The sequence below is a fragment of the Pelodiscus sinensis genome, chromosome 27 (genome assembly GCF_052426305.1).
Source record: "Pelodiscus sinensis isolate ZL-2025 chromosome 27, ASM5242630v1, whole genome shotgun sequence".
Classification (NCBI taxonomy): domain Eukaryota; kingdom Metazoa; phylum Chordata; order Testudines; family Trionychidae; genus Pelodiscus; species Pelodiscus sinensis.
The window spans coordinates 15,170,428-15,193,796 of NC_143078.1; the positions used below are offsets into that span (position 1 = coordinate 15,170,428).

General features: G+C 41.9%; 1 protein-coding gene across 4 annotated transcripts in view; it reads left to right on the plus strand.

Annotated features, from left to right (window-relative positions):
* CEPT1 (choline/ethanolamine phosphotransferase 1) overlaps nt 1-23,369 on the plus strand; it is a 45,680-nt gene that overhangs the window by 196 nt on the left and 22,115 nt on the right. The window contains exons 2-5 of one of the 4 annotated variants that reach the window (XM_075910316.2): nt 1,608-2,011; nt 10,833-10,980; nt 12,458-12,599; nt 21,130-21,214. In XM_075910316.2, the coding sequence (XP_075766431.1) occupies nt 1,673-2,011; nt 10,833-10,980; nt 12,458-12,599; nt 21,130-21,214 (714 nt within the window). In that variant the 5' untranslated portion in view covers nt 1,608-1,672. Of the gene's footprint in view, nt 1-74; nt 474-1,607; nt 2,012-10,832; nt 10,981-12,457; nt 12,600-21,129; nt 21,215-23,369 lie in introns of those variants that run through there. The other 3 variants (XM_006115699.5, XM_075910314.2, XM_075910315.2) reach the window with 3 other exon arrangements.

Here is a 23,369-nt window from a genome sequence, read left to right on the forward strand (position 1 = left end):
TCTCTGTGTGCGGCCCTGGCCCTGGCCCTGGCCCTGGCCCGGGTCGAGTCCCGAGGGTCCCCTGCCCTCGGAGCTGGGTGGGGGGAGGAGCGGAGCGGGGGCCTTGTCCCCCCCCCCCCCGGCGGCGGGGCGGGGCTCGTTACTGTCTGCAGCTGCCCTGTGGGGGGAGGGCCGGCGTGTCCCGGCTTCACCCCGCGGTGCAGGGTCCGGGCTGCCCGAAGGGCTCGCGGCCCGGGCAGGAAACCCCCGGGCGCTCGGGGAGCCCGTGTCCCCGGGGAGGGAGCGAGCGAGCGGCCTGCGAGTTGCCCGGGATGTTGTGGCAGCCCCCCCCCCCCCCCGCAGCCCTGCTTCCCCCGGGCGCCCCACATGGAATCCCGCGGGCCCCTCGCTGCAGGTGTCTCCCGCCTCCCCCGCAGCGCACTAGCCAGCGGTGGCGACGCGTGTGCGATATTTAGACTGTCGAGTTCACGCAGGTAGGTGCTCTCAGAAGACCCAGCCTGCTGCCAATTGCATTCTCGCTCCTACTGGCACTGGAGACGCTGGAACCACACGGAAGTTTCCAATGAAATGTTGGAAGTGTGCAATGGTCTGTGGAAAACTTGTTCCACTCTGTGCGGTTTCTTAGACTCCTGGGCTGTGTCTAGACTGGCCAGGTTTTCCGGAAAATCAGCCACTTTTCTGGAAAAACTTGCTCGCTGTCTACACTGGCCGCTTGAATTTCCGCAAAAGCACTGACTTCCTACTGTAAGAAATCAGGGCTTCTTGCGGAAATGCTAGGCTGCTCCCGTTCGGGCAAAAGTCCTTTTGCGCAAAACTTTTGCTCAAAAGGGCCAGTGTAGACAGCTCAGATTTGTTTTCTGCAAAAAAGCCCCGATGGTGAAAATGGCGAGCGGGGTTTTTTTTTGCGGAAAAGTGTGTCTAGATTGGCACGGATGCTTTTCCGCAAAAAGTGCTTTTGCGGAAAAGCGTCCGTGCCAATCTAGACACTCTTTTCTGAAAATGCTTTTAACGGAAAAGTTTTCCGTTAAAAGCATTTCTGGAAAATCATGCCAGTCTAGACGTAGCTCTTGTGTCTAAAGTTGTCCAATGCTGTGGTGTGACACCTTGTCCTTCTTACAGGAGGAGAATTGAGTGTGCAACATAATGTTTTGGTTTGGTAGACTCTGATTTTGCTTTTTAAGTACTCATGCTACACTTTATATCAGCGAAGGCAATTTTAAAGTGGGATTTGCACTTCAACCAGAAGATAGTCTTTGGTTTCTGATGCATATCAGTGGTCTATATTTTCACTGGAGCTAGAAACTAGGCCAAGGGCAACAGTATATTTGCTGAGAGAAGCAACAAGGGTGAAAACTAGTGCTGCCTGTTTTTTTTAATGTGCTCACATGTCCATTAGTAGCTGAACTGAGATGACACTTCCATCCCCTTCAAACTTCTCTCTGCAGATGCACCTGAACACTGTTTTAGGACACCTTTGCTTTGCAAATGGCCTGGATTGCCAAATGGACTGCCAACACTTACAATAGTGTTACACTTAGAGGTTGAATGCTACTAAGTTAAGCACATTGTCTTCATCTTAAATGTGTCTAAATTCCTTTATATTCCAGGTAGATTGGGATCTTGATACTTCACAACTAACCTCCCAAATAAAAATTCCAAGGCTAACCAATCCATGAGTGGGCATCGATCCTCAAGGAAGCGATGTGGAGAGTCACGCTTAGAATCCCCTATGGGTTGTGGTCATGTTCCTGCAACAGTGTGTGTGTTACGCAAGTTGGTTCAATTGCCTACACCTCCATTGTCAAAGCACCAGCTAAAGCGATTAGAAGAACACAAATATCAGAGTGCTGGACGGTCCTTGCTTGAGCCTCTAATGCAGGGTTACTGGGAATGGCTAGTTGGAAGAACTCCAGCCTGGATCGCCCCAAATCTGATAACCATTACTGGACTGTTGATAAACATATGTACAACAGTAATATTAGTGTATTACTGCCCAACAGCTGCAGAACAGGTAAGAGATGGATTTCTAACAATGACAGAGTTCATATTGAATGTGAGTATTTTCACTGTGTTTGGGAAAGATGTTTCATTGAACTGAGTGATCCACAGTTCTTGTTTTGAACTGTTTTGTGGACACATGTTTTGTGTGGGTTTTTTTAAAAAAGAGATCTTTCTACTTAAAAACATAAGTGCAGTTCCATGTCAGCTGTTTTCTTCAGGAAGTGCCGTGTTCTGCTTCTCACTAGTTGCACTGGGGCAAGTGGAAGTGATATCATCAGCCAACATGCACTAACATAGTTTTTGAACATGGTCAACACAATGTGAAACATTCAGTCAAGGAATATGTAATTGCACAAGAGAATGGAAAGTGCTCAAATTGTTCTACTAGCAATTGTGGGGGGATGCTGCAGACATGGAGAGGAATTAGTCTGTATCCTCACAAAGATTCCAAAGGAAGTAAGGAGCTTCAAGAAAAGAGGGCTGCAGCTATCTTATCTTGGCATGGCATATACAGTTACCACCTGTTGTTGTCTTGTGAGTAGACTGTGGTCACCTGAAGCTCTGTATAGATCAGACTGAATTGATGGGTAGGTCTGATGCTTCTTGGAGCAACCAGGGCTGAGTCAACTTGTTACTACCTTCCTCAAGTATTAGGAAGTCTTGCTTGTGGCATTTGGCCTGCCCTAGGATGCTGTGGCCAGATGGGGGGCTGGGCCCCCATTGAGGCCTTGTTGGCCAGGCTATCATGGCTGGAGCCCAAACTGGGCTGCTGTGGTCAGGCTGTTACAGCCATCGCAGAGCCATTGGGGCCGGCCAACGGGGTCTGCTCCAGGAGTGCGGCAGCTGGGGACAGACTGTGGCAGTCAGATGAGGCCTAGCCAGATGGAGGCATCTGCTGTTGCCAGCCCCTTTCCCGGCTGGGAGTGCGTATGCATTTCCCTACAACATGCCTCAGCCGGCCCTTTAAAGAAGCAGAGTGCCCCAGTCAACTTTTCCAGGAGTGCAGTCAGTTCTTACTGGAGTGCACTGCCTTTCCTTCACCTCTGGCTAAAGATGAAATAGACAAAAAAAGACCATCTATTTTGGGAATGACCAAAGAGTCATATTTGGTTCTGTGCTGAGCCATAGGTTGCTGACCCTTGCTCTAAGATAACCAGCCTGACAGCCACTCAAGCACGGTCTCCAATGGGCTTCACCAGTCCTGGCTTTGCCTTACAGCAGGGGTGGGCAATAGTTTTTTGCCAGGCTGCATCGGAAGGGGCATGGCCAGGTTGCTTCAGGCTATGATTGGTCTGGGAGTTGGGGAGCTCCTTTTGCCTCCCCCCCCCCCTTCCCACTAAGCACCACGTCCCTGGCAGTGGGAGGAAACTTTCCGTGCTCCCTCACCCCCAGGCCAATCGGGGCCTGGTGGCAGGGAAGTACACGAAGCCACCTCCTGCCTTGCTTAGAATCTCCTTCTAAGTGCCATGCGCTCCTCGCAGGGCAGGGGTAGGATGGAGGAAACTTCGTGCACTCCTCCTGTCCCCAGGCCAATTAGGGCTTGGGAGTGGGGGAGCATACAAACTCTCCTCCCGCCCTGCTGGCCTGGGGGCAAGGGAGTGGCACGGCCTCTGTGGGCTGGATCCGGCCTGTGAAGGCCCTTTTGCCTGCCCCGGCTTACAGGCTGATAGTAGGGTGAGAACTGCAGCCTCCCTGTAGAGTTGCCCTCCTGGAGTATCCAGTCCTGACTACCTAGTGTATCACAGTGTTTTTTTCCCCCTCCTTTAGACTACTGCTCCTGTGTTATGAATAGGACTCAAGTTCAATTATAAAACAAAAGAATTTACTTAAAGACTAGAGGTGTTTAATTGACTGAGCCAGTGGCTATTTATAAAACAATCAATGCGCATTCTTGAACCTAAACTTACAAGTTATCCTCCTGCCTTAAGAAGCTTACCTCACTAAAGTTCTTTTGAGCATTTTCAACCAAGATTTCCTGGAAATCTTTTCTCATTAAGGACTTTGCAGTGAGTTTACTTTCTAGGTGTGGGATGCCATATCTGCATATCCATATATGTCAGAAGAGACCTTTTTATATCCACCTGAAAATTGGTTGGATTTGAAAATTAGGGATGTTGAATTTTGATTCATCGGCTAATCAAGTAGTTGATGGAATTTCCGTCAACTAGATGATAAGGGGGGAGGTGCTCTAATCCCTACTCACTGGGTCCCAACTGCTGTGTCTCTGCCTCTCTGTGCTTATCTCCCCTCCCCTACCTCAGCACTGTGGAGACAGTGCTGAGGGGGAACCAGCTTTTAAGCTGGCTCCCCTTGGCTCCTGCTCTCTTCTCCTCCCTCCCCCCCTCCCCCCGTTGCTCTGATATAGAAGCAGCAAGGGTGGGGAAGGGGAGAATGTGAGTAGTTGACTCAACTGCCTGATTAAACCTAGGCTTCTTGGGTAATTGACTGTTCTTTTTATATCCCTGTTGAAAATACTAAAGCTGCGTCTACACTACGAGTCTTTTTGGCAGAAAATATGCTAATGAGGGACGCATTAGCATGAGTTGTGACATCATTAGCATATTTTCTGCCACTTGTTTTTGCACAACAGGCATAAAGACAGAAAATAAGGATAACGATTTGTCCGGGACAGGCATAAGGATCTTGTGCAAAATGGGGTTTTTGCCCAAAAAAAGAAGTCCACGCTGCTTCTTTTTGCACAAAAACCCCTTGCGCAAGAAGAAATAGCAGAAAATATACTAATGGCATCATGACTGATGCCAATGAGACTTTCATTAGCATATTTTCTGTTGAAAAAACTCATAGTGTAGACGCAGCCTAACAGTAGAGCAGCTCCATTAGTGCTATCAAGGTATGGAGTGCTACTGACCGGGATTGTTACATGCTTAGAACAAAGATGGCAAATGCTCTGAAGTGCCTGCCTGCAGCCCTTCTTGCTATTATCACCAGTGGAGACATGCTCTTTGGAAAGATGTCTAGTGTGGACAAAGATGCAAACAGGAAATTTCCACGGTTCAGCGCCAAGCCAACACAAGTTGGAAGCCCTGAAAATGGAAAATCTCTTCCTTTTGTATTCCTCATGCCTTCAATTTTTTCTTTTTAAAACAAACCCAAGAAAAACTAGTAAAAAGCTATGTAAGTGCTGTGTTAAGGTTGCATGGTTCAACACTCACACAGCATGGAATGTGTTTGTGAATGCTGCTTTAACTTTGTTTCCCTTATGTATTCCAGCAATATGGTTATCGGTTAATCTTGCTGACCATGCATTTTCCACCCCCTTGCTGCCTCTGTATTAGAGACAGCAAGGGGACAGGGAAGAGTGGTAGCTGGTGCCCATGGAGAGCTGGCTTTAAGCAGGCTCCCCACAAGCACCGGATCCGCCTGCCTCCTCTCTTCTCCCCCCCCCCCCCCCATCAGAGGCAGCAGTGTGTAGGGGGGAGGGGTAGGCTGGAGCCAATATGTGTGGGGAGCTGGCTTTCAAGCCAGTTCTCAGCTCATATTGGCTCCTGCATACCTGCCTGTCCTCCTCCCTTGCTGCTACTCAGAGGCAGCAGGAGGGAGGCAGGCAGGAGCCAGTGCTGGAGGGAGCTGGCTTAAAAGCTGGTTTTCCCCCCAACACCAACTCCCTAGTGATGCTGCCTGTCTCCCCCCCTCCCCCGCTTCCTCTATTGAAGGCAGAAATGTGGGGGGGGGGGGGCGGAGGAGGGACATGGGAGGGCTGCTGCAAAGCAACCTCTGTTCTGTAGCGAACCTGGGTCCCAAGTGCGGTACCTCTGTGGACAGGGGCTGCTACCAAGAACACATTGGTTGCCAGTCCTGCCTCCGGGGACAATCGAATAGTTGTGTAACCGCATAATACAGCACATTATAGAAAATATTCTACAATAATTGCAGTCTGTTGTAGTACAGTATACTATACTGCAATAAAGGTCATGCAATAGACCAGGTGAATGAGTAAATATCTTTTATTGGACCAATTTTGTTGGTCAGAGAGAAGCTTTTAAGTTGCACAGAGTTCTTCCTCAGGTCTGGGAAAGGTATTTAAGGTGTCAAAGCTAAAAACAATATCTAACAGTGTTTAGCATAAATAGTTAACATTTTAAGGGACCATTCAAGGTGAAGTTAATGAAAGTACACTATTAACATGTTCAAAAGCTTCAGGGGGTAGCTGAGTTTGTTGTTTAAGTTTTCCTATTACAGGCTAATAGTCTAGTAGCACCTTAAAGACTAACAAAACATGTAGATGGTATCTCATGGTACCATCTACATGTTTTGTTAGTCTTTAAGGCGCTACTAGACTATTTATTGTTTTTTAAGTTAGTCTGTAACATGCTTAGACTACATATGTAATACTCAGTAGTAGGGATGTCAATGTGCGCTGCTGCCTCTGATAGAGAGGCAGCAGCGCAGAGGGTGAGCGATGGCAGACGGGAACCAACACGTGTGGAGAGTATCGTGTTAGCTTTGTGGACCTGCCTTCCTATCCCTCCCCCACTGCCTTCTACAGAAGCAGTGGGATGGGGGGCCAGGCAGAAGCTGGTGCCTCCTGCTTCCCTCCCCTCCCCAGCCCATGCTGCTGCTTCTGAGAGGCAGCAGTGTGCCAGGGTGGGACAGGCAGCTTCACAGTAGCCTCCCCTCTGTCCGTGGGGAGCTTGGACACCCCCCAAACCCTGGACAGGGGCTGCTGCCACCCATGCAGGGGGCTCCCTGGGAGTAGGGCTGGAAGCATGCTGGCTGCCCTGGCCTTGCCCCCCAGGGACTATAGAATAGTTGTAAACCGTTACAATTTGAGTAGTTACATGGCTATTCAATTACACCAGGGGTGGTCAGTCCATGGCTCTCAATCTGCATGCGGCTTTTTAATTAAAAAAAATGCAGCTCCTGCTGCTTCTGAGCTGCACCCCAGCGCCTGCTCACAGCCCGGCTGCTCTGCGCATGGTGCCCCAGCGCCTGGAGGGACAAGTGGGTGGTGGAAGCCATGGCAGCAGCTCTGGGACTCAGGCATTAGGTTGCAGTGTGGGGGGGGGGGGGGGGGCATTGGGTTAGGGCAGGAGGGAGATGGGGCTGGGAATGCCTGGCTCTGGGGGAGAGGAGCCTGAAGCATCTTAAACTCAAAGTCTTCGTGGATGCAGAATAAGGCAGCCAACACAGATGTTGTGTTTAAATTCCAGGGAAAAAAAGAATCAGCATGTACCTGCTTTACACTGTGTTTCTTTAAAGAAAATTCAAAGGCATATTGTTTGCCAGGCTGAAGCAGTTTATTCTGAGATCTGAGTCTCTCCCTTATTGTTTTTGAACCTCTCGTATTTGCAGTCTGGGACAGGCACTTCAAATTGGGCTAATTTACTTCTCAGTTCAATTTAATTTTAAAAAGCTCACAGGACATAATAGGGCAGTAGTGTTAAATTTAAAATACATGTTGGGGGTGCCTTTTTTTAGTGTGAGACTATTACGTGTGTGTGTGTGTGTGTGTGTGTATATTTGTTGGTTCTCTGAAGATCTGTGGACTGGCCATGAATTTTTTAAGTGACTAGACACTTTTTTTTGTATTGTTTTTTTTATCTGAAATGTCCTGCAATGTTATTTTTATCACTACATTTTGTGTACTATATCTTTCTGTATATAGATATATAAAAATAAATACATAATACATGGCTCTTCGCGCTCTATCCACCGCTATTTTGGCTCTTTGTCTCTAACTGGTTGGCCACCCCTGAATTACATGCTATGTAACATCCCTACTCAGCAGTGATAGTACTAGCTGGCAGAGAGGGGTTTACAATTAAAATAACTGTTAATACCTCTGTTCATATTAGCTGTGCCTTGGTAATAAATGTTGTTGTAAATACCCTAATGCTAATTCTTTTAATTGGATATAGAAAAACATATTTATTTAGGAAAAATCTCAATTTTCAGTTTGTACTTTTTCCATTTAGGTGAGTGAGAGAGAGGGTTTCCACTTAAGAATTTACTTTTTAAAAGTCAAATAAGAATATATAATACTTGGATCAACTACCTTTGACTAGGTTATCACCACAATATCTGAGTATTTGCTGCATGTAAATGTAACAAGTTCTAAAGTCACTTAAATGTTTTTGAAAAATCTTGCTGTAATCAAACACTATAAAGTTAATACAACTCTAAAATGTATTAAGAAACAAACAGCTAGCAATAAACTACAATAACAAATTAGTGTTCAAAGGGATAACTGTCTCTGATTTGGAGGGGGAGGAGGGAGAACTGGCCTACTAGATGTAGTGCATGGGTGGTGATAAAAATTATGGAAACACAAACCTTACAGAGAGACAAATGTGTATTAAAAAGATTATACGTTGGCACTGAAAACTGTGTAAATGTACAGACTGGTACTCTATTACTTCACTGTCATGCAGTTCTCCTACTGTCGTAAAGACAAAAAACCCCATTGTAATATGTGCAGTAGGTACCAAATGTAGCTTCACATAATAAATTGCAGTGCCTCTCAAAGTATTGGATCCATATGACTTTGGTGTATAAAATTGGGCTATATCTCTATGCCTATATTTGGGAAGAATTCTGAGTACCAGAGGAGAGGTGGGGGGAGCTCTAGTACAGTACTTACACAAAGTTTTGCACATACAGAACTGGTATTGCTACTGCCCTGGATTTTAGTTTTGAGCTTGACTTGTAGGCCATGATTCTACCTCTGTGAAGCTCATTGTGGGATATTTCATATGTACCAGTGTTTAGAGCAGAGGCATGTGGATGAATGCATAGCTAATTTAGGGCTTGTCTACGTGGCCAGAGTTGAGTCTACAGGGGAGTGAACTGCAGCTTACACTAGTAGGCTGTCCTGTAATTCTCCAGCGTATGAACTAAAAGGTACTTACTTGAAGTTAATTTAGTCTTGTTTGAAAGAGGACTATGTACCTTTTAAGCTTGCACCAATAGTGCCCACATGAGGGAAGTAGAGAGCAGTGTATCAGTGTGTTCAGTTCACACCACTGTAGTCTAAATTGTGGGAGTGTCACTCTCGATGTAGTCATAGCAGCATAACAAGTATATGTTTCTTTTATGGTTTACAGCAAATGAGTCATGGCCCAGTAAGAGTCCCTTTTTAATTTTGTTTTATGTTCAATAGATGTCAGCTTCATTGTGCTTCCATAAACTGCTCATGCAAAATGGAACTACTTGTGCGTTTCTATCACACTGCCCTTTGTAAAGCACTTTAAGATCTATGGATGGAAAGAGTTAAAAGTATTGCTGACTCCACTTTACAAGTGTGAAAACTGAGAGAGGTTGAAGGATTTCTCTTGATGGCACTAAATAGTAATGCCAGTCACTGACCCAAAGGATTTGGATTTCATTCCTTGGTCAAGCTATGACTTGGTATTTGTTCTGTCCTGTTTTGTTCTTAAGGGATGTTAATAGTGAATAATGTACCTCTCAGCCACATCTGGATCGTTAAAGTAATGTTGATGGTGTTTTGACTTCATTACGTGTTGGGAGAAAGCAGCATTCCTTAGAAACTGTCAGAACATAGTTCCCTAGCCACTGAGATTTTTAAAACTTCACTGCTGTGAGATGCTATCTGCACCTACACCTGGGTATCTAGAGCACATGTATTATTACACAGTTATTAAATATCATTTCTCAAATGTAGTCTAATACTGCACTTATTTCTTCAACTTTAATTATTAATATATACTAATTAAATTAGTATATATTATATTAGTGTAGTGTAGTGTGTGTGTATATGAATATGTATATATAAAAACACACTTAATGTAACTTTTTTTATGTGGAATTTTCTGCATTTCATGCTAGGGATGTAATAGTGTAGTCCAGTGTTTCCCAATTTTATTTGGCCATGGAACCCTTTTCAGCTTAATTGAATTTAAAGCTTAAAAGAATTTCCAGGAATCCCTAGGGTTGCCGGGGTAAGATTTGTCAAGCACCAAAAAAAAAAACCCCACTAGAATTGGTCCAGCAAAAAAACCCGCAAAATAGACTATTTAAGAGGGGGTGCGGGAGTGCTGCATTCTCGCAGAACCCTTACTTTCGCTTCGCGGAACCCTGAGGTTCCATGGAGCACCAATTGGGAAACACTGGTGTAGTTGATTAACCTATAAGCTTTTTTGCTTATTGGTTAATGCCATAGATTACACACATTTCTTCCCTCCTCTTTCCACTCCTCCCCAGTAATTTTTTTTATCAGGCTGGCCGGCAGCCTGGCTTGACATGGGTCCAGGACCTAGCCCTGTTGCGGCTCTGAATTTGAAGTGTGTTAAGAGCTGGGCAGGAAGGCAGTATGGCTCAGTCGCAACTTGTGCTGAGTCCAGGAGCTCAGACCTCCCATGGACGGGGGCTGCTGCCACCCTATACTGCTGCCTCTGATACAGCGTGGGGCGGCAGGCAGCCAATCCACGAGGGGACCTGATTTTTTTTAAATTGGCTCCACTCATGGACCAGCTCCCATCTGGCACCCCACATGGAGTAGCAGGGAGCTCCTCGGGAGTGGGGTCAGAGCACACTGGCTGCTGGCCCCACTCCTGGGTACTATAGAATAGTCGAGTATAACCAATAAGAATTCAGGAGTTTAATCAACTATTCAGTTAACTGATATTTTGCATTCTTATTTCATGCATCTCACCAGTTTATATCCTCTGCCTTCCTTCCCAAAGGATCAGCTCCCTCTCCCTCTCCCTCTCCCTCTCCCCTCCCTCTCCCTCTCCCTCTCCCTGGTATTTCAAATTTAAAAGAATTTTTGGTATAAGAATAAAGATCTGTTGAAGTCATTTCAAAGCCTTAATAATTTTTTACCAACATCCACATTTTTTTCCCCTCCTCAGGCACCATCATGGGCGTATCTTGCTTGTGCATGTGGCCTTTTCATTTACCAGTCTTTGGACGCTATAGATGGAAAACAAGCAAGAAGAACCAATAGCAGTACTCCTTTGGGAGAACTTTTTGACCATGGTTGTGATTCACTGTCCACAGGTATTGTCCTTTGTAACCAGAAGATAATGGTTAAATACAATCAGTTTAATATTTTGGAGGTTTTCCTAATAATAAACTAAAATATAGAAAGAAAATAGCATGTATGACAAAAGGGTTGAAGGGATGAGCAATTTTATACTATTGTTATATTGCCAAATGAATCTCCTTTTTTTTTTTTTTTTTTTTCTTTCAATAAAGAAGGACTTAATTCTGACTAGTTGGGCATTGACATCTAGTGGATTTAGGCCCTTATTCACCAGGATATTTAAGAATCTGAAAAGCATGTGAAAAGCTCTGCTGGCATCATGAGGTCTACATATGTGCCTTGCTAAACTTGAGCTTAATTTAGTAACTTGACCTCATTTTAACTTAGAATACAAACAATTCTTCTAATTTAATTTTTAGATATACTTTATTAAAACAGTTTTAGTCAGACTTTGACCCTAAACTGTGACATGGGGAGTCCAAATCGAGCGCTGACTCGGTTCTTTAGAATTCTGTGGAGTTGAATCCTCTTTAACCCCGTGTTTCTAATAAATTCATATTCTTTTTTTATTGGATACTTAGCTCTCAGATTAGAAGGCTCTAACATTAAATTTTGACGGATGATCACTGTTTCGTGACTTTAGATGCAGGGTTGATTGGGTTTTTTTATGTGTGAGGGGTGGCTTGTGGGTGGTGGTGGGGTGTGTGTGTGTGTTTTGTTTGTTTTTTGTTTTTTTTTGTTTTTGGTTTTTGTGATTCTCATATAAGAGAACCTGGAATTTCTTTGAATGAAAGATAGTGAAAGAACCATGAACTGGAACAAAAGTAAACAAAAACAAGGAAATTCCAACTTGAATCTGATCCCATAAGTTGCTGAGAAACTCTTATAAAGTTCTGTACCCCCTCGCAGATCCTATTGACTTCAGTAGGAATGGATATCCTCTGCAACTCTTAGCTGCTGCTGCTATGCAGTTTTGTCGTAATGCAGTATTTCAGGATTAAGATTATGCGGAGATACTAGTTCACAGTAAGGTATAATCAGCATCTCTGCAGTCATCCACTGAAGTGTTGATCACTGTCAATGAACAGCAATAATAAAGCATTGAAACATCTGCATTTCTTGAACTGAGGTTTTTTGTTTGTAATCTATAATCTTTGTAAAAGTCTTCAAGATCTACAGATGGAGAATGTGCAAAGTTACTAGCGCTATTTTACAGGTGTGAAAACTGAGACACAGATAGGTTGAAGGATTTCCCTTGATGACACTAATAGTGAATTAATCCACTGAATCAAAAGATATGGATTTGATTCCTTGGTCCAGCCAAGACTTGGTACCACTATTTTCATTTTGTAAAATTGGGATTTTAAAACTGTAGCGATTAATCAGACTATGCCACTCTCCCTGGGTCCTTTGCTAGAATTCTGTCTCCTGTATGGATCTGTAAAGATTCTTTCTACATGCATGTTTATTTTTGTCTGATTTCTTCTGCAGTCTTTGTAGTTTTGGGAACTTGTATTGCTGTGCAGCTGGGGACAAATCCTGACTGGATGTTCTTTTGTTGTTTTGCTGGGACATTCATGTTTTATTGTGCACACTGGCAGACCTACGTCTCTGGAACATTGCGCTTTGGAATGTAAGTAACTCAGTTGAAAGTGAAACTGTAGATGATGAAGTCAGTTTTCTGTTTAATGTATGTCCTGTACTAAGTTTGTTAGATTAGTAAAATTGTGTATGTATGGCGATGTGTACACACACACATTTGCAATACTATATATTGATGCTACTGCACACAAAACACTAAATTTGGGTCTTTTGTAATCAGGAAAAGAAAAACTTTTGCTCTTATATATAATTGCTAACAGCTGCTGATATGAAATAAACAAATAAGTAGATGGCATCATGATTTTAGTTATGCATTCATCACTGTGTGTCGGGAAAAATCGACCATGGCGTTTGCACAGCAATTAATGTTTCTTTTGCAAGATATGCATGTTTAGTCCCTGAGCATTGAGCTAAAATATTAAAACTTCCTTAACCCTTAATAATGACATTTTGATGTGGAAAATTAATATAAATTGACATTTTGCCTGTCAAGGGCAAAATTACTATTGAATTAGGGGTCGGGGTGGGGTGGAGGTGGCAGCATTTCATTTAAAAGACTAGACTATTAGGTTCTGAGGCAAGATCAAGTCTCTAATCAGTTATTGGTAATATCTACATATGTATAAAGTTCATCTACAAAGTATTTTTTCAAATGAGGTTAAGCAACATATTGATGAAGAATCATGATTTTTGAATTCTTCTAGAAAACATTGATATTCTAGCCATTTTTGGTGTTTTCCAGTTTTATGATATATATACTAGTTACACACATTATTCATTAAATGGTCAGTCAACAGGTTTCTGGGCATTCCAAATTTTTAATTAAACTAAAATAATAAATACCTTTTGGCTAAAATAGCCCCTTAAGGAGAAATTTTAATTTTCCTTGGTTTTTATCCGATGTCATATTGGTTATCTGAAGTCAGTGAGCTCTGAGGGCAGTTGGCACCCTACAGAGACCATACCAAAGAGCCTGATTTTTATAAAGGCCTAAACATGTGCTTACATATTGTAAACACAATTTACCTCTGCATCTCAAACTATCTAATTTCCAGGTTCAATGAGAAGTAGCCATGTAAACATTCTCACTTCCATGTACTATTAATTCTAAAGTCTGCTTCACAGGGATCAGTGTACCAAAATTTCTCTTATTTTACAGATGCCATGTTTCAAAATCTAATTCTACGGGAACTTCACTACTAACTTTTCATTTTATCAGTGTGTTCAGATAATATTTACAAATAATACATAAATCTGAAAGCTCATAATACAAAAAGCTCATAATATATAGTCATATGACATTTTTGTTCAATGCTTAATATTACAAGCATCAGATCAGCATTTGTATATTGAGCTCATACTTTAAACCAGTCCCAGTGTTGTAAGTTTAATTGGCTATCACAAACTCTTATTAACTTTCACCACAGAAATCTGAGAATGAATATTAGGAAAGATGACAATAAACCGTGTTGAATATTAGCTTGTCTCTAAAACTTTCTCTTTACCAATCTTTGCACTATAGGACTTACTTTGTCTACCTCTGAGGTCTGTGACTTATAGCTATAGATACCTATACATTCCAAAAAGATGTTGGTAGCGCTCGTTGGCTGCTTCCTCTTGGATGACTTGGCACTTCTATGCGTAACAAAGGCTATTTTTAGTAGAGAATGATTTTGTTATCGAACATGCTGACAGCCATCTAAGTGGCTATTTTGGACTGACTTAGAATCTAAAAAGTTGAATATGAAATTATTGTTTAAATTGTGCATGTTTGTTAAATTACAAAATTAATACACAAAGGGAAATGGCAATACAACTGGCCCTGTGGAGCACATTCACTAGAAATCTGATTTGATATTATTCAAATACAGACCCCATTTTCAAGGGTTATTTAAATTGAAAATGGGCTGCTCAGTTGTAAATGAAAGGTAATAGTAAATAGTAGTGTGAGCTGGGGAAGGTAGGCTACAAAATACCCCAGTGATCTGTTACATCTATTCTAACATCTTAATGCTATGAAAGAGTAAGTAAATGGAAGTACAAGTCTCCACATTTTATTGTCAGTTAGTGAAGTAAAGATATAAACAAGGCAGGAAATAGAGATTCAGTCCAGAAGAATGCATCTATATATGTCTGAGAGCATGTAATCCCCCAGGGAATATGTAGGAAGGACATTGGAAAGTCATGTTGCTTAAGAGATTTGTGGATGATAATAAATTAGAAATTGCCTCTCAGTGCTGTGATAGACTGTATACAGTTGCAGCATCAGAAAGCAAGGACTTGATGGGCACTTTCTGTGTGTGGCTTTGATGAGACTTCATCCATATTTCTATCAGTTCTGGACTTCACAAAAGCAGAAGTTATTTTCTCTGGAGTCTGGACCTTAACTGAGAAATTTGAACCCTGACAAAAATAGACTATCCCTGGTATAGATCACTTGATCTGCTGGTCTTTTCTGCTTTACCTGTATTACCACTGTAAACCATGAGATGGGTTTAGTGAATGCATATTTTTAAAAAGCATTTGGCTGCTTTCAACATCAGAGCTTATTGGTCATGAAAGAGTAACAAAAAAGGAGTTAAGACTTTGTACTAGAGGGGCAATTGGCATTAAGATCAGAAAACATAGTGTATGCATAGGGGGAAATGCTACAAGTTGAAAATACGATAAGAGGGGAGTACCCTTCGGACCATCTTTATGATCGGAGTTCATTTTTGAAGGAGAAATGGCAGCAGCCTCTATAGTTAGGTTTTATAATACTTTACATTGTAAAGTGTTATAAATACTATTCTGACCACTTCTTGAATCCTAACTTCATGGTTTGCAGAAAGAAACTTAAAATTTGGCAGCGGATTCTCCTGAGGGCAAGAAAGTGCCTTTCGCTGTCACAAGGAATATCTCTTCAAGCTGGTCTGAGTTAAATTCTCAACAATTGCTACTTCACATCTGTTGTCTTCAGTAGAGCTTCTTAGAACCCTGACAGATCTTAGCAGCCCATCTCTATCAGTCTTGTGACTGCATCTTTCTGAAGCAGCCACACACAGTTGAACTTCCTAACATGGCACAGGTAAAAAGGATGATGATTGTTGTTTTTCTCCTGCTGCTACTTTCCATCTCCGTGATAGGGTATGTCTACACTACCACCCTAGTTCGAACTAGGGTGGTAATGTAGGCATACCGCACTTGCAAATGAAGCCCGGGATTTGAATTTCCCGGGCTTCATTTGCATAAGCCGGCCGGCGTCATTTTTAAATGCCGGCTTGTTCGAACCCCGTGCCGTGCGGCTACACGCGGCACGGGCTAGATAGTGCGGAATGGCTTGCTAGTTCGAACTATCTAGCCCGTGCCGCGTGTAGCCGCACGGCACGGGGTTCGAACAAGCCGGCATTTAAAAATGACGCCGGCCGGCTTATGCAAATGAAGCCCGGGAAATTCAAATCCCGGGCTTCATTTGCAAGTGCGGTATGCCTACGTTACCCCGCTAATTCGAACTAGCGAGGTAGTGTAGACATACCCATACTTAGCAAAGTGTACTGATCTGGGTGCTGAGAGACCATGAGATCAAATCTCACATCTTGTGGTAACAGAGATGATTTCTGTGCTTTTTCACAACCTTTATTAAGCAAGTCCTCATAGGCAATATGACCTGTGAGTTGAAATTAAAAATCTCATGTGACATAGTTTTAGCTACAGTGCCTCTCAGAAATAAAGTTCTAAATCTAAAGTACTCGGCTATGTTGTCTCTAAAGTGTGTGTGCTCACATGCACGAAACTAGGAATACATGGAAATTTGGACAGAAATGCTTCATTTAAGGAGGAATTAAAATATACATGAAGTATCTGGGGAAGAAGGAGAAAGCTTAGGACTGGATTCTCTGTAGCAGCCAACATCCTCTTAGAGCAGACTTTGTTCTAACTGTGATATGCTCTGCAGTCTCTGAAGAACTGTCTGAGAACAGCAAATTCAGTTGCACAGTAGACTTGTCCGGATATGAAGGCTGGCTTATGAAATCTCAAGCAAAACAGGATACTCATATTGAAGTTGCACCTTTGTGCTTTCCCTTAGAATCATAGAGCTGGAAGAGACCTCAGGAGGTCATCAAGTCCAGCCCCCTGCCCAAGGCAGGACCAATCCCAACTAAATCAACCCAGTCGGGGCTTTGTGGAGTCTTATTCCTCTTGTTGTATAAGTAGGGCCCTATCAAATTAATGGTCCATTTTCATCAGTGTCACAGTCATAGGATTTTAAAAATCATAATTGTCATAGTTTCAGCTACTTAAATCTGAAACTTCAAGATGTTGTAATTGTAAGGGTCCTGACCCAAAAAGGAATTGTGGAGGAAGAGTGGTCATAAGATTATTGTAAGAGGTTGTGGTGTTGCTACCTTACTTCTGTGCTGCTGCTGGTGGCTTTGCTGTTAGAGCTGGCTGGCTAGAGAGTGACTGCTGCTGGCTGGGAGCCCAACTCTGATGGCCAAGCTTCCACCAACAGCGCAGAAGTAAGGGTAGCATGGTATAGTACTGGCAACTTAACTTATGCGCTGCTTTCTTCAGAGCTAGGCCCATGGTCAGCACCCACCATAGTCTGGCTCCCAGCTCTGAAGGCAAGCACTCTGCCAACAGCAGCACAGAAATAAGGATTGCAACCCCCTTGCTACTCCCTTTGAGTTAGGACCCCCCAGTTTAAGAAACGCTTGTCTCTGTGAAATCTGTATAGTTAGGTTAAAAGTGCACACAAGACCATACTCTATAGTCTGACATGTTTTTCATGGTCATGAATGTGTTAAGGCCCTATGTATGAAGTTGTCTTCAACTGGTGTAAGACCTAAGATTGTAGAGTATACTAAACTGAACAAAGATGTTCTGGTAAGCGAAGTCGAATAGAAGTTTCTTCAGTTTCTATCTACTGGCAAGGAACTGGAGGAAGGCAAGGTAAGCCCTACCAACTTCAGATTGGTACAGAGATCCGTAAGAGCAGAGTTCTTGGAACTATTTCATGCCAATATTGAAATTCTTCTGTGCACCCTGTGTATTACTGCTGTCCAACTATAATTTTGGTGGCACAAATTGAAATGAGAAGATAACCCCAAACGCTTAATTTTCTCCGAAAGAAAAGACCAAAGTTCACTTCCAGTAGAAGTATTAAAATATAGCCCATTACTAGCTCACAATTATGGAGTTTTATCCAACCTAGCCATTCTAATTAAAAACCTTCATTTATACAGCATGTCTGTGCACCTGCATCATCATGACCCACAATGTTCTTATCAATGCCTGATGTCTTTGAGGACGCAATTAGAATAGTTTTCTTTGGAGAAAACACTACTTCCTCATAACTATTAGAAGGAAAACCAGTTTAAAATATAGGTTACGAATATTTAATTATTGTATTGTGAATACCATATTACAGTATGGCATTATTTATTTTTCAATAAATATCTGAGTATATCCCCCCCCACACACACTTTTACAAAAATGGATTTAAGTGAAACAAGTTTCCTAAATGATCTAGCTGGAGAGAGCCCCTAAAGTAATTTTTCTCTTTTAATGTTTGACATTTAGCCCTTACTATAACAGGGATATAAAGTTTTGCTAATATATATACATTTTTTGTTGAAAAAATAAAACCTTTACTGTGATATACAAAATAAAGAAGAACTGAGCTCCAAATTTTTTACTTTTTTTCAAAAACTGTCCCTCTTAATGTTTTCAAAACCCACTTTGTTTTAAAAAAACATTATTTGCAACTTTCTAGGCCCTCTTTTCTTTCTCTGTGTGTCCTGAAAGCTTTTCTACCCAATTTTCCCACAGGAAGTTTTCACAAGAGTAATCTAATTTTAACATGAGACTTCACAGCTTTAGATACATATTTTGCATTGTAATGTCATAAAATGTGTAACTGATCATAATTAGTTGACATGGATTTCCTTTTGCTGCATGTGTCTTATACAATATACTATAAAAGAGGAAGGGGAAATGCAGGAAATGCCTCTTTCTAGTTAAAAAGCTACAACCAGTAACTGGAAATAGTGCTTGGCTGTATCTTTAGATCTATACCGTATTGCTGTATTTACTCCATTCATGCATCTCATTATATTAATGGGAAAAGAGAAAAACCAATCATAGTTTTTGATCACTCCTACAACAAAAGTAGCCATATTTTGTAACTTGGTGGGGACGCTTTTTATGGAGGAGCAGTATTTTGTCTTGACTTTACATAAAATTGATTTTGATTTAGCAAAAATAGGATCACTTTTAAACTGTATATAACATAGACAGTGAAAATTTATATGTCAACAGGCATATTCTACACATGCCTGCGGGATTGGTCAGCTATATAATGATTGGTTCAAAATGCCTATAAGCTCCACTAGGAATACCATTCAAATGCCTATCTCTCTTTCTTTAAAAACTAAACACAAAGTGTAAGAAATTAGGTCCCAGTACTGCAATGGTACAGGTACATGCTTAACTTTAAATAGGAGTGTGGCCGCATTGAATTCCTCTAAGTAAAATTACAGCTTAACAATATTTGAATAAAAATGTGATTGTAAAGTTGCATAGTCACAATGTTAGGCCATATAAAAGTGAAGGTTCCAAGAGTAACAAGTAATTTTTTTCTTCCCACTTCACTTAACTGTGGAAATATATTTTCTTTCTTGTTATATGTATGCCATAATATACTAGTTTTCACGCTGAACTAGTGTATCCCATAGTCATAAGTTTAATCAGTGCCGTTACAATGGATTTTGATTATTGTACTTAAAAAAAAATAAAATCACAAGCCAAACACTTCAAACATTAAAGTTCCAGTAACAGACTCACAATTTTATCTCAGTGGATCTTGAGGTGGCTCAAATTGAGATTCAGGTAATGGTGGTATGTACTGTGGCTAGAATACCAAAATGATCCTTTAGCTTTATCACAGGTACCATATTCTTTAATAGGGATGTTAAAATTAATCCACTAATTGAATAGTCGATGGATGGAAATTCCACTATTTGATTACTCAATAAAGGCGCTTCTGCTTTGAAATGTAGCAACAGCCAGGCTGGCTCTTGCTACATTTCAAAGGTGGAAGTGCCACTGCTTCTGCCTTTTTAAAATGTACAAGAGCCCCAGCAGGGTCTCTTGTACATTTCAAAGATTGAAACACTGTGTGGAGCCAGGGGCAGCGGGGGACTGTGAGTACTCTGGACCCACTGGCCCCAGGCTCCGTGTGGCATTTCAATCTTTGAAATGCACAAGAGCCCCAGTGGGGACTCTTGTACGCTTCAAAGGTAGAATGCCCCCGCTGCGCCCCTGCCACCTCCCATGGAGCTGGGGAAAACAGCTTTTAAGCCAGCTCTCCCCAGCACCCTTTTTGTCTACCCGCGGCCCCCCACCCTTGCTGTCTCTGATAGAGCCAGCAAGGTGGGGGAGCGACTAGTGTATCGACTATCTGATAAACTCTTGCTTATCGGATAGTCGATTAGTCACTCACATCCCTATTCTCTAAATTTGCCTCTGTGGGGAATATATTCAGTACCTTGTGATCTCTCTATTTCACTATGCCTTAGGTTATTACTCTTTCCACTGTTTGAGGAAATACAAATTTCTATTAAAGATCACAATGGTTACAGGCCTTTTATAGTGGACAGGTATCCATATCCTATTTGGCACACTTGTTTGTGATCTCTGGCCAGAAGTAAAGGATTTGTGTGAGTATGGAGACAGACCATTCTGTTCATCAGAGGCAGCTAACTGATACTGGTGAGGTCTGTGCTGAGGTCTGTGCTGTGTGAGGTAGCTTGTACCACCCATGTATTTGTTCATTGTAAAACTTATGGTGCTATTGAATGTGAATGATGAATAAAAGTTAAGTAAGCTTTATACTGCAAAGCCCGCAGTGAAGCCTGCCCAGGAGCAAGGCCGAGGAAGCTTCACTGCTGCAACGACGCTGACTTCCTGGGAGTGGGGCTGGTAAGCGCTATTGACCCCACTCCTGGGGAGGCTGTGCTGTGGGTGCTACAGCCAGTCCCTCAGGAGCAGGGCAGCAGCCCCTGCCAACTCTGTTCCGGGGAGCCAGTGTATAAACTGCGGAAGGGAGGAGTGGCTGGGCCTGCCCCAGATAGGGCCTGCGTGGCTGGAGCAGCTCCCTGCCTGGAGCGGGTGGGGAACTGCTCCAACCCCTACTGGTTAACCAGAACCAGTAAGCCTCACCCATTAAAGATTAGGCTTACTGGTTAACCTTTTACACCCCTAGTATTTACCCACCTGACTCTCAGGGGAATTAAGGGTTAATTAATATCCATACCGTGCTTTGAACACTATGTAAGTGCTAAGAGGTTTTTAGTTTTTGCGGCTGTCATCTTTCACTGTTACTAAAGTTAAACTTCCTACCCAATACCAAACCTCCAAATATAACAAGCTGTAACTATTGTAGTTTGAAGGAAATGCCTTTCTTGATTAAAAGCCCATAATTGATACGCTCTAGCGGTTATTGAAAATCTGTTCTGTTGGGGCTGCTTCAATGAAGCTCTCAGTATTTTTCTTGAAATGTTTCTTTTCCTCACACGTAGATTTGATGTTACAGAGTCCTTGCTCTGTGTTATAGCATTCCAGCTTTTCACAGGAATTGTGGGGCCCTGGTTCTGGAACTATACGGTAACTGCTGGAATTGATGCTACTCAATGAATAATGGCATGGATTCTGTAGAGAGAGCACCTTTGTCATGCACAGAGTAACTTGGAAAATGAGATGTCTTTTTCTAATGATATTTTGCAGACAACTGCTTTATTAAGACAAAATATCGATAGTGTATTATGGGACAGTAAAAAATCTACTTTGATTGGAAATTAGATTTTGAGTGTTTCACTGTTTACTTAAACCCACAGCTAATTTTGTTTATAAAGAGGGTTTTTTCCCATTGGTTATGTTAAATCTTACAGTGCTGACTTCACTTTTATGCATAAAGATAGTCAGAATAATAAGAACACTTCTTTAATCCAGCCCCTTGTGTAATTTGGTTGGAACCACCTTTTTGAAAGCTTTTTTTTTTTCTTTTTGTTAAGTGCCTTTCCACCAAAAAAATAGAATTGTTTGGACTGTTAATAGAATGATTTGCCGATTAAGATTCTAAAGGACCTCTTGAGCATTGAGGACAAACCTTTGCTTTGCTTTCCAGAAAGGTGTTCTATTACTAAACTTCTTTAAGGAGAAAGTAACTATATACTGTACCACAACTTCATCATTAGTCAAAGAGTTTCACCATCTAATTGATCTTTTTTCAAAATGCTTTTCCTAATGTATCTTTTTTTCATCTTTAGCTTGTTATGCCTTGAGGACCAGACACATACTACTTCCTTTTCCTGCCCTTCTTCTCCCCCCCCTTCTGCCCCTCCAATCTCTATAAAGTCAGTTTCCTCTTGAATTTTATGAAAACGGAATAAATTTGAATCCCCTCACTTCAAGACTTTGCATTTAACCCCCCACCCCTTCTTTGAACCCTCCCTCTTCATTAGTTTTGCTCATGAAGGAATTTACATCAGAGCTTCACTCTATTTTGAGGGGCTTTCCAGTCTAAGATTAAGTAAGCTGATTAGGGATGGGACATATATAGCATTTCAGTAATCGATGACTAGGAAACAGTTTGCCTTAGTATTTGCTAAAGGAAAGTATGAGTAATAGCGAGAAGGAGACTGACTAGTTGGAAGGAGATAGTGAGTTAGGGCACCAGCTAGAAAATGGGACAAGTGAGTAGAGCTGAGCAGTGTCTGAATCAGGAAGACGGGGTGCCAGTGGACAAGTGTGGTGTTTTCCCATTGGAGAGAGAAAAAAGAAAAAAGGTGACAGGAGAGAGCCAGTGATAAGGAGCAGGTGCAGGTCACTTTCCCAAGCCAGAATTCATGTGGGTTATGGAGAGCTATGCCAGTTGGAGATTCATGGACATTGTATTCTAGAGAATATGGGAAATCCTTTTTCTTTTTCCTCCTTTCAAGAATGCGCTGCACTCTACAGCTAAAATGGCTGCCAGCACAAAGCTATTGCCTTTTCAGTGTTCACGTTTTGTGTGGTTTTTCAATGATCATGTTTGCTGTAACTGAGATTCCAGATAAGCTCTTAGGCAACATAATGACAAGTATATGGTGTGAATATCTAGATGATTAGATAGATACCTGTGGTTGAACATGGATTGACTGCAAATGGTTTCTCTGCTTCATGAAACTATATGATTGCCAGAAAGAAAACTGTCATGAAGGAGCTGTAATGAATTCCTGAGAAGGTCGGAAGACAGAGACCACATTGCATCTCTGGCCAGTATAGTGAAGGAAAATGGGAATAGCTAACTATTAAAGCACTATTTAAAAGGAGATATGACCCCTTCTGTGCTATGGGTCGACTCTAAGTAAATGCTGGAAGAACGGGTAAGAGACTGAAAAAACAAGAACTTCACATACCTGAAAGTAATTTTGTTTTACCTTGCTTCATATAATAGTAAATCCCACTTGAATGATAATAGCCCAAAACTACATGTTAAATTATTAGAAAAATAGGGTATGGTGGAAGTTAGAGTTTTTCTAGACTAGCTAAGCAGGGAAGAGGAGTTGCATAATGAACCAAGTGTCAGCTACATTTAGTATTATAAAGAATTATAATAATGGAAGACTTTTAACTGCTGTAGAATTGGTTAGAAAACATTGTTATAAAGGCAATGTTTTAGACTTGCAGTTATTTTTCTAATTCTAAAAAAAATAGGGGGTGTAACAAGGAAACTTGTAGTCTTGGTGTTGTGAATTCACCACCAAAGTGGAAATGAGAC